The sequence below is a fragment of the Moschus berezovskii genome, chromosome 9 (genome assembly GCF_049115385.1).
Source record: "Moschus berezovskii isolate FMDL1 chromosome 9, NW_MosBer_1.0, whole genome shotgun sequence".
In the NCBI taxonomy this organism is placed as follows: Eukaryota; Metazoa; Chordata; class Mammalia; order Artiodactyla; family Moschidae; genus Moschus; species Moschus berezovskii.
Window position 1 is genome coordinate 104,426,669 of NC_142468.1, and position 12,452 is coordinate 104,439,120.

Consider the following 12,452-nt stretch of genomic DNA (forward strand, 5'->3'; position numbering starts at 1 on the left):
ATCCTTGCTTCCCTCACACTCCCGGCTCTAGGCAACCATTAGTCTACTTTCTACTTCTAAGGGTTTGCCTATAAAGGATATTTCATACGAAGGGACTAAAGTAACGTGTAGTTTTTAGTGACTCATTTCTTTAACTTAGCCAAATGTTTTCAAGATTCATACATAGTGTAGCATATGCCAGTACCTGATTCATTTTTATTTCCAAATAATATTCCATTATATGTATATAGCATGTTTTACGGAGAAGGCAATGGCAAGCCACTCCAGTACTCTTGCCTGGAAAATCCCATGGATGGAGGAGCCTGGTAGGCTGCAGTCCGTGGGGTCGCTAAGGGTCGGACACGACTGGGCGACTTCACTTTCACTTTTCACTTTCACACATTGGAGAAGGAAATGGCAACCCACTCCAGTGTTCTTGCCTGGAGAATCCCAGGGACGGGGGAGCCTGGTGGGCTTCCGTCTATGGGGTCACACAGAGTCGGACACGACTGAAGTGACTTAGCAGCAGTAGCAGCAGCATGTTTTATTTATCCATTCATTAGTTGATGAACATTTGGGTCGTTTTAACATTTTTACTAGTATGATGAAAGCTGCTACAATCATTTTAGTATAATTTTTGGGGTGTACATGTGCCTTAATTTCTTTTGAAGATGAATTTGGAATGAAGTAACCTGGGCACATGGTAATTCTATATTTAACATTTTTGAGGAACTGCCAAAATTCTCTCCAAAATGGTTACACCATTCTGTATTCCATCAGCAGTATATGAGGGTTCCAATTATTCTACATCCTTGTCAACCCTTGTTATTTGTCACCTTTTTGATTATATCCATCTTAGAGAAATAATCATAATTTTATGGGACAATTTTAGGTATAGCATAAAACTGTTTCACTGGTAATTTTTTATGAACATTCTGGTCAATAATATGTTATAGGTTATTTTGACATTTGTGAACTACTGCAAGGAGATCCAACCAGTCAATTCTAAAGGAGATCAATCCTGGGTGTTCATTGGAAGGACTGATGCTAAAGCTGAAACTGCAATACTTTGGCCTCCTCATGCGACGAGTTGACTCACTGGAAAAGACTCTGATGCTGGGAAAGGTTAGGGGCGGGAGGAGAAGGGGACGACGGAGAATGAGATGGCTGGATGGCATCACCGACTCTGTGGACATGAGTTTGAGTGAACTCCGGGAGTTGGTGATGGACAGGGAGGCCTGACGTCCTGTGATTCATGGGGTCGCGGAGAGTCGGACACGACTGAGCGACTGAACTGAAATGAACTGAACTGAAGCATGAATTTGGAGAAGGCAATGGCAAGCCACTCCCGCCCTCTTGCCTGGAAAATCCAGGAGGAGCCTGGTAGGCTGCAGTCCATGGGGTCGCTAAGAGTCGGACACGACTGAGCGACTTCACTTTCACTTTTCATTTTCATGCGTTTGAGAAGGAAATGCAATCTACTCCTGTGTTCTTGCCTGGAGAATCCCAGGGACACGGGGGAGCCTGGTGGGCTGCCGTCTATGGGGTCACACAGAGTCGGACACGACTGAAGCGACTTAGCAGCAGCAGCAAGCATGAATTTAGCTTGCCATACAGTTTAAAGAAACAGGCTACCAACATGCTGTAAAGAATCCGAGCACTGTGTTTTAACAGCATCACTTTGGATGAACTTGAAGATGCATTGAATGGAGAAAAAAATCTATATCTTCTTTAGGATTAATTTGAAAACTATTGCCTGGAACAAGAAGAAATGTTTAGTCTCTTGAATTGGGGAAGAATATTTAAGTTTAGCCATCAATAAGTTTGGGATTCTGAATTCAGCAAGAAATGCCCCCTTGCCCTTAACACTAACAAGCAAATGTTAATTTGCTTATAATTGCAAGAAAAATTTCAAGCTTACCAAAGACAATTGAACCATAGTTTAAGCACTTGGAAAAGACAAGTTACATGGTATATTACATAAAATTTAAAAAAAAGTGCTTCTACTTTTGTTTCCTTAGGTTTGAAAGTCAGTTGTGAATACAAATGGAATTTCTTAAGAGTGTTTGATTTCAAGGCTGCTCTATGAAGTTCTATTAAAATTGCCCTTCTATTGTTTTTTCCCTTTGGTATCTTATGTTCAATCTAGCATTCTATATTTATGATGCTGTCAAATATGACTTTTTATTCTTACATTTTCTTTCATTTGTTCGAATTCTTTCAATCATTGTTTGTTCAGTCTCATTTAATGATACTGTAAATGACAGTCATTTATAAATGACTATGAGTATAAATGATAGTATTATGACTGTCATTAACAACCCATTTCAATTAAAGTAATCTCTAACAGTAATCACCATGTTTTTGTATTTATTTCTTCACTAACAAATATATATTGCCTGTATCATAAAGTATTTAATGATTTTTATATGGCTATTTGCTGAGATCACTAATTATCATTATAACAGCATTTAATAAATTTAAAATATATTATCATTAATTTTGTATGCATCAGTTATGATTCTAAAATAAGAAAGTAAAACTATGTATTGCATATGTATTCAAATTATATTTGCAATATATTTGAAAGCTGGGTTACCTATACAGTTCTAAAATCTAAAAGTTCTATGTGGAGCTAACATTTTGGAACCTTAATTTTTACATGGCCTCTTGCATTTTCTGATTTCTCAGGGTGTAAATAATAGGATTCAATAAGGGTGTGAATACAGTGTAAAATACAGCAAGGACTTTATTGCTGGCAAAACTCTTGAATGGCCAGGCATAGATGAAGATACACGGCCCAAAGAACAGACTGACCACAGTGATGTGGGCAGACAGTGTGGACAGAGCTTTGGAGAGGCCTCCCGATGATCTTCGTTGCACAGTGGCCGGGAGGACAGTGTAGGAGACAAGCAGGAGGAGGAAACAGATAAGTGACAAGAGTCCACTGTCAGCAATGACAAATAATTCCAGGGTGTATGTTTCCACACACGCAAGCTAAATCACAAGGGGAAGGTCACAGAATATGTTGTCTACAATGCGGGGGCCACAGAAAGGCAGGTTTACCGTTAATACCATCTGACTCATGGTGTGTATAAAACCAATTGTCCATGAGAGTATAACAAACCCGTTCAGCAACCTGTGGTTCATGATTTTCCTGTAGTGCAGGGGTTTACATATGGCCACATATCTGTCAAAAGCCATGGCTATCAGAAGAGTTGCCTCAGCACCTCCAAACAAGTGCATAAAGGACATCTGAGCCATGCATCCCCATATAGAGATGGTCTTGTGTTCAGTGAGCAAGTCTCTGATCATCTTGGGTGTGGTGACCGTGGAGAGACACATGTCCAAAAAGGAGAGGTTTCCGAGGAGGAAGTACATGGGAGAACGAAGGGTGGAACTGCATGTCACTGTGACCACAGTGAGAGCGTTTCCCAGCACAGTAGCCCCATAGATCAAGGAGAATGTCACGAAGAAGACAACCTGAAGTTCCCATCCTGCAGAAAATCCTTGCAAAATAAACTCAGTCACTACAGATCCATTTTTCAGATCCATTTACTCAACTCAGAAAGATTCCAGATGTTCTTTATATACAAAGAGAATTTTTTTAAAAAGCCACAGTTAGCACTGACTGACATGGGATCGCAAAGAGTCAAACACGACTTATCAAATGAACTTCAACAAAAACACCAACATTTTTTATTTCTATTTGATGAGTAAAGATAGTCTTAAATCTCAGATCTTTTGGAGCTGTTTTCTCAAATCCTTTTATTAACATTGTTCACAGTGAACAGTTTGTGTGTTGTGTGCAAATGGTTTGGAAGTAAATAGTGAAATTATTCAGTCCTAATGTATAGATATTGCTTTGGTTGTAATATATCACACTAAATTTTATTTGCTGAGCTTTTAAATGTCATTCTTAGGAGGTAGAGTGATCAAAATTAATTATAATTATGTGATCACTATGTCATAAGCTGTGTTGTATTTCACATATGTTAACAAGCTTTAGTGTTATGAGCATAGCAATCTCGTTATTATAATTATCCTAATTTTGTATTAAAGGAAACTTGGCACAGATGTTTTAAATGACTTACACCAGCATCTGGGCATGTATCAAAACACCATATTCCAGCCAAACATAAAGGAATGTATATTTATGGTCAAGTTATTAAATATTGATTGAATTAATATGTTCCATTTATATGAGCATAACAGATATGATTCAACAAGTATTTGGAATCCCTCTATGTAATTAACTGCACTTTTTTTCTTATACAAAAGGAATCAGAATCTGGTATCTCAGGAGTTAACCATCTAGAGATTAATTATCAATCAAAAATTAGCAATGAGACATGGAAGAAAATATTTAATTTAGCACATGATTTGTGAAAAATGTAAGTTTTTTTAAATTGGCAACCAGTTCCAAGTGTCACGTTTAAGACACAGCTTCAAGCTTGCTTGTTTTTATCTTCAAACCATTTTAAAAAGTAAAAAAAAAAAAAAAACTTACTCATGGTCAGTAAATAAAAAGGACAAGGCTTAAAGACTGAAGATTTATAAGAAGAAAAGAATTGATAGCAGTGAGTAGAAAGAGTGGTGTATTTGGAAAAGTGACTGAATTAAGTTTTAAAGATGCTTAGGAAATGTTTGTTTTCTTTTCTCCAGTGACCTGTAAATCTCTCCTTGTTTTCAGCTCTGCTCGGTCTCTTGTCAAAATATCTTATCACCGTTATCCAACCTTAATTATCTTAATTATCTTGTTATCTTACCTCCGATATTTTTAAGAAATAGTCAGTGTCTACAAACTAGGGGAAATAATAGTGAAAAATGATGTAGTTCCTGTAGGTCAACCTCCAGAAGTGTACAGAGTGGATGCTAAGTGGTGTACTGTGGACCTGGAGGGGCATGCAGAGGACAGTCTCCACACCATGCCTTCTATAACGATTGTGTTACATGACTATCATGAGAGTGACCAGAAATATTGCTGTTGAGACTTTTGTGACAGAAATTTCAATAACTGCATGCATTTTGGGGAAGTGACATGACTTGATAACTGTTAGAAAGAATGAATATGCCAGTTATAATTTGGAAACCAATATCCTTGAATTTTATTTCCCACAATAAAGTAAAAACAGAAAAACTTGCAAATGGAATTAATTTAGTTAAATATAATTGATTATTAAAGATTTATTTTGGCCTTTTATTTCAGAGGGAAAGCTGGAATTTACTGTGTTGATGACTTTCCCAGCATTTCTGTCTCTTATTCCTCTCTTGCATTTTTTATCTATTTATGTTTTAAATTTATTTATTTTAATTGGAGGCTAATTACTTTACATTATTGTATTGGTTTTGCCATACATTGACATCTCAAAATATTTATTTGGTTCTGCACTTAGTATACCTGCTTCTATATTATGAAGGTAAAAAGACTATACAAATTAAATAAGTTATCATATAGTTTAGACAAAAATCCTATCAATGAAGAAAATTGTCTTCCTCTTAAATAATTGCACATTTTATTTTAGTTAACTTTACTCAATTTATGATTCTCTTTGCAAGAATTTGAAGACAAAATCACAGTATATTAGAGTTAGGATGGAACTTTGTAATCATTCGTTCTCTTTAGTAAATGAAAAATCAAGACCCCCATAATTAATTATATTTTCCCAAGTCTTAGAGGTAGGACCACCCCGAGGAAATGTAGTGATTATTAGGTGAGATGGTGTATGTATAAGCTCATGGATGGACACAGAATGGGCACAGAGAGGGCATATGTTGAATCTGAGTCTCTCATATAATCTTAGATAATCCTGAGACTTTTCCATATAAATCTGTATTAGGGAAGGAAGGAGTCAAGACTTGTTTTAGTAAATTGTTGAAAATAAATATTTCTACTCTTGCTCATGTGTATATAAGACATAAATTACTTAATATAACAAAAGAAGAAGCAGGTAGCAGAGGATGAGATGGTTAGATAGCATCACCAAATCAATGGACATGAATCTGAGCAAACTTCAGGAAATAGTGAAGGACAGGTGAACACTGTGTGTTGAAGTCCATAGGGTCACAAAGAGTCAGACCCAACTTAACAGCTGAACAATGAACAGTATAAGCATAACTAACTCAAATAAATATTTTCTCCCATTTTCATTATAGACATTTAAATAAATTAAGCATAATTTCTATCGACTAATTTCACCTTTTTCTAAAACTGTACATATTTATCTTAAAATACAGATGAAACTGAAAAATATGATTAATAGACTATATGCTTTGTAAGTTCACTTACATTAAATGTCTAGAAACAGCTAACCTATGAAAAAAGAATGCATATTAGTAGCCCTTCAGCTGGGGATTGATTGGAGATGGGCGTGAGTTTTCTTTTTGCAGTGTTGAAAATTATTTAAAACAAGATTGTGGTGATCCTTGCACAGCTATGTGAATAGAATAATAATCATTCAAATGTGTATTAAATGGTTACCTGAAATTGATTAAAAGAAATCGTATGAGAGCCGAAAAATTGATGCTTTTGAACTGTGGTATTGGAGAAGACTCTTGAGAGTCCCTTAGACTGCAAGGAGATCCAACCAATCCATCCTAAAGGAGATCAATCCTGGGTGTTCATGGGAAGGACTGATGCTAAAGCTGAAACTCCAATACTTTGGCCACCTTATGTGAAGAGTTGACTCATTGGAAAAAAAACTCTGATGCTGGGAGGGATTGGGGGTGGGAGGAGAAGGGGACGACAGAAGATGAGATGGCTGGATGGCATCACCGACTCGATGGACATGAGTTTGAGTGAACTCCGGGAGATGGTGATGGACAGTGAGGCCTGGCGTGCTGTGATTCATGGGGTCGCAAAGAGTCGGACACGACTGAGTGACTGAACTGAACTGAGCTGATCCCTATTCTGCAAAAAATAATATGAGTTTCTAGCTTTTCCACTATTTTCGGTGATAGTATGAGTTATCTGGATGCTCAGGAATTTATGTTTCTTAATTTTATCCATCATTCTTAATCACTTACCATATACCACCAAATTCATTTGCAATATCAGTTTGAGAGCATATACCTTTAAATTTTCATGGAAATTGTTGATTATAGTCCATTGTAAAATAAATATGTAATCCCATGTCTTGAAAACCATAGTATTTTCCTTCTAGTCAACACAGAATTAATTAAAATACCATCTTCGGTATACTAAATTTGTAATGAATTAATCCTCTATAATGTTTTCACTTACTTGCTGTAAAGGTGCATTATGAGAAACAATGTGTTCAAGATGTTATTCGAAATTAGAAATCTAATTTTCACTCTCTGTGATGCCCTTCATGTGGTTCTGGATATTGTTTTCTGCATCTTTTATAAAGACGTGAACCACTTTGGAGGCAGATTTTTTTTGGAGCCCTCGGAATCCAAATTTCAGTGGGAGTAGTTAAAACTTTGGGACTGCTGTGATAGCATGACCAGGAGAGATGTTTACTCTTCATTTCTGGTCCTTGAGCCTTGGAATGATTAAAATAGTCATGAGAGTATTGGCTTTTTGTGATATAATAAGTTCAGACAGCTTTGATTTAATGGACACTTCCTCTTCCTCACATTATTCCCAAGCTACATTTTTACCTTCCTTCTAACAATTTTGTGGTATTATTTCAGATGAATAATCTCTAAATTTTTCTGACCATTACATCTTTAATAGAAATTTGATCTATACATGTTACAGGCTTACTCCTAAAAGTGCATATTATATGCACATTAATATATTTAGGAAATAGAAAATTGTAAAGATATACTGAGAATAATTCACATTAAATTACTTCAAACTTCATATTATACATTAATGTTACAACTAACTGTTTTATGGTTATTAAAATACTAATATTTTTTAAAATTTATTTACCTTGCTATGAGAGTTTCAGAGAATATTTATATGGCAAAATATGTTTTCATTGTCATTGCCCTTTTTACTATAAAATCTTACAGTAAATTCTTTCTTTATAAGAGTTTGCTTTTACACAGTTCATCATATTGATCATCCTAATATACTTAGCATAGCAGGCTTCAAAGTCTGTTTCAATAACTTGCCAGCAATGTCATGAGTAACTTTCAAATTGGTCGACATATCTGTATCTTATCTGCAAGTTCTTATTTAATTCCAGTCAAATTCACTATTCAACCAAGGGCTTAATGTAGATTTTTGTCATAGACTAGCTTTCATTATGAGTTAGTATTATTGATGACAATTTTTATGTACAAGTGTTAAAATCTTTCAACTCTTGTATAAGGCAAAACTCCTCCCAAGACATAATTTATTCTATCACTTAATTTTGAGATAGTTAGAAATAGTTTCTGTGTGCTTTTCAATAGCATTTGCTGATAAGGAATGTATTTTATTTATTGTTGTACTGCTTATCTTAGTCATTTTTATAAGAATGGCAGAAAATACAAGTAATTTCTCTGTGGAATGTGGCTTTTGTTCTTTTGGTACAAGTAAGAAACGGAAACACTTGTTACTACATTTAGTTAAAATTTAAAGCCTTCCATTGGTTATCATTGACTATTAATATTTCAAATAAAATTATAGAGGTTTATTTTATGTTTTATATATTTAGTTTTTAGTGTTTTACTAATTTTGATGACTAGCTAATTTATCAAGGTACGATATATATTGTCACATTCATTGTTAATAAAGATGGAAGTAAATCCATATTGTGAAATAATTTTTCTTAACTTAAAATATTTTGCCAGTTTACCGTCAGTTCTGTATCTCAATGTTCTTTTATTAATACTTTGTGATTTAGCTAAGAAAAAGTTCATATTGTGGATATAATTATAAATTCTGTCATTTTATAATCGTTTACATGAATTTTAAAAACAAGAATGATCTTCAATCCAAGGTTTATTCACAGAAACATTTTTAAAGCCCTAATGAAGCTGTGGAGGATAAATTGAGCTAAAATAAGATAATATAATCTTTAAGTATTCCCTCCCCTTTACTTTTAGCACAACTATGCTATTATATGGAGAGATAGTTGTTTATTGAATAACAATTTGTTCAAAGTAAATGACCTTGAAGAGAACTGCTTTTGATCCCCCTCTGTCTTTGATTAACTCACATTTTCTCCAGAAACTTTAAATGCCATATAGCATGACCAGGCAACACACAGATTAATTGCGTACCTAAAATAATCTGTGTAGTAAATAATAACAAAATTTATCATTTAATATTAAAAGACATAAATAGATGTTCTCATCTTTTTGTACCTAATTAGATGATTACAGTTAGTTTAAAATGCATGCACCCTCCTTAAAACCATGGGTTTGAATAACATTTTAAAATAACTGCTTAATTCAGGCTTCTCTTTTGTTTCAACTATGAATTCTAACTCAATTTATTTATATAATATCCTTTATTCTTGATTAAATATGCACCCTAAGTTACTGGTCAGGGTAAAATTCTGTGATTCTCAATACATGCCTTCTCTCTTCTCAAATGTTTAATACTCTCATTCTATCTTTATTTAAACTGCCAAGGAACAACAGTTGTCTTAGCCTAAAGATGTATACAAATTAAGACAGTCACCCTCTTTTCTCCAAATGGAAAGACGAAATTCTATAGGTTACTATGTACATCTCAGTGTGGTATTATTATTTCCTCTAATTTAGTCATAATCCCACATGAATATCCCATATCCTAGAGACAAAATTCTAAAGTTAACCTCCAACAACTACTTGATAATGAACAACCAAAAAAAATTGAAATTTGTCAGCAAATACTATACATACACAATGACCATAAATATTTTAGGAAGAAACAGTCTTAGTTTCTATAATCATCATTCTACTAAACTATTGTAGTATTTATTTATGTCTATCTTCTTTTACTACCAATTGCATTCTTCTTTTGTCTTCATCCAAGATCTCCAATGATGGTGATTCTTTACTTGGTGGAGTGAATCAAATTCTAATTTGTACTAGATTGTGTGATTTTCTTTTTTTTTTAAGAAAAAATAAATTTTATTATTTTTTAAAATTTATTTATTTTAATTGGAGGCTAATTACTTTACATTATTGTATTGGTTGGAGAAGGCAATGGCAAGCCACTCAAGTACTCTTGCCTGGAAAATCCCATGGATGGAGGAGCCTGGTAGGCTGCAGTCCTTGGGGTCGCTATGGGTCGGACACGACTGAGCGACTTCACTTTCACTTTTCACTTTCACACATTGGAGAAGGAAATGGCAACCCACTCCAGTGTTCTTGCCTGGAGAATCCCAGGGACGGGGGAGCCTGGTGGGCTTCCGTCTATGGGGTCACACAGAGTCGGCAGCATTGTATTGGTTTTGCCATACATTGACATGAATCTGCTTGATATGCACATACTGTGAGGCACCATAGAGAATCACATGGGTTTCAAACATGATTTTTCCTACCCTGCTGTCTATCAGTAGTACTAGTACACCTTGCTCAATGGGTCAACCTTCTTAGCTATTTTAATAAACTCTTTTTATTGAATCAGAGGCATAAGGAAACAGAAATTGTTGGCTTCTTTTCACTTTCAGATCAAGGGAAAATCATTTTAACCTTTTGTTGGGAAGATTTAATTATTGGGACTATGACATGTAAGGGAGAGGACAGGAAGCAAACATGTATGAATACTAATTAAAGTTTAGATAAAAATATTTTACTTATAACAGCATAGATTTTGTAGTTACATGTAGGATCTGATTCTAGGTCTAGTACTTAACAATTTTTGTGACAAGTTTGTTAAATTTTTAATGTGCAGTTTCTGGTGATAAATATAAATAATATTCTCTATTTTCATTGTGTGAGGTTAAGACAAAATGCATGCAAAATGCCTTAGACATGGTTAGAACTCAACAAACAGTATTTTAAAATCTAAGAATTTATAGAAAAATTTAAAATTGCAACATAAATGAATGATAATATATTGGAATGATTTGCACTTAGATGTACAATTCATAATGCTTTGTTGCATATATGCTTGTGTAAGGAAAAGTAATAATTTCCCAAAATATGACTTATGTTCAGTGTAAAATCTTATACCTGTATCTCTGGATGATGATTACAATAACAACAACGATGATGCCTTTGATGATTGTAATATTTAAGTTAAAAGGCTGATCTGGAACTCACATTCTTGGACTTTATTTTTATTATTGCTTTCTTCATGTCTTTATTCCTAAATGAGTAAATGATTGGATTTAAAAGGGGAGTAAAAATTGTATAAAACACAGAAAAGATCTTATCTATGAAAACATGGCTGAATGGCCATATATAGATAAAGAGGCAAGGTCCAAAGAATAGTACCACCACGGTGATGTGGGTTGAAAGAGTGGACATGGCCTTGGAATATCCACTGGAGGAGTGATGATGGACAGTTATCAGGATGATGCTATAGGAAATGAACAGAAATGTGAAACAGAACAAAGAAAGTAGTCCACTAAATGCGATGACTAATAGGTCTGAGACATAGGTGTCAGTGCAGGCAAGCTTGATCACCTGAGGCAGGTCACAAAAAAAACTATCTACAACATTGGGGCCACAGAATAGTAAAGTCACTATAAAAACCATTTGGCTAACAGAGTGCACAAACCCAGTAGTCCAGGAGAAAAGTGCAAGTCTGATGCAAATATGGTGGCTCATAATATTTTTGTAATTTTTGCATATGGCAATTAATCTATCAATTGCCATGGCTACAAGCAACATCATCTCACTTCCACCTAAAAGGTGAAGGAAAAAAATCTGGGCCATGCATCCTTCATAAGAAATGGCCTTATTTTTACTAATTAAGTCACCAATCATTTTAGGAGTAGCAAAGGAAGCCAGAGACATATCAATAAAGGACAGGTTGACCAGTAGGAAGTACATTGGAGACTGTAATGGAGGGTCCAGTTTCACTACCAAGATAATAATGAGGTTACATAATAAAATGGCTATGTAAATAATGGTAAAAAAGAAAAAAAAGAAAATCTGTAACTCATGAAACTCTGTGAGTCCCAGCAAAATAAATTCAGCCACTACAGAGTGATTTTGTTTTTCCATTTGTTTGGCTGTTGGCATATGTTACCTAAAACAAAATCAAAATAGAAAGTCTGTTAGTTAAACTTGAAAGATAAGTGCATAGTCACTTAACTTTTTTTCCCTAAAATTCACTGAAATGCTTAAAAAGGATAAAAAAGAATCAACACTAAATCCAGCTTTTTGAAAGAGATAGACACAATTTATTAATAAAAATTATGAGGAATATCTACCATAAACCAAGATGTTTGAAGAAAATTGAAACTATCAATATGTAACTCATATTTGGGCTAATTATAAGAAAAGTGATTATCTCAGCTGGTGAGAGAATATTCAAGCTCCTTGCCACGTTTTTAGATTTTGAGAAATAGGTTTATTCATCCTCCATAGACAAAAAATAAGGTCTACCATCTTGAACTCTAATAATAGTAAGG

The 12,452-nt window shown here is 34.5% G+C and overlaps 1 protein-coding gene and 1 pseudogene across 1 annotated transcript; both read right to left on the reverse strand.

The window, feature by feature from the left end:
- Positions 1–2,604: 2,604 nt before the first annotated feature.
- Positions 2,605–3,534, reverse strand: LOC148776875 (olfactory receptor 4L1-like; annotated as a pseudogene).
- Positions 3,535–11,109: 7,575 nt separating this feature from the next.
- Positions 11,110–12,042, reverse strand: LOC148776876 (olfactory receptor 4K13-like). Its single transcript, XM_088840103.1, has one exon. The coding sequence runs from the start codon at positions 12,040–12,042 to the stop codon at positions 11,110–11,112; it is 933 nt and encodes a 310-aa protein (XP_088696229.1).
- Positions 12,043–12,452: the final 410 nt, after the last annotated feature.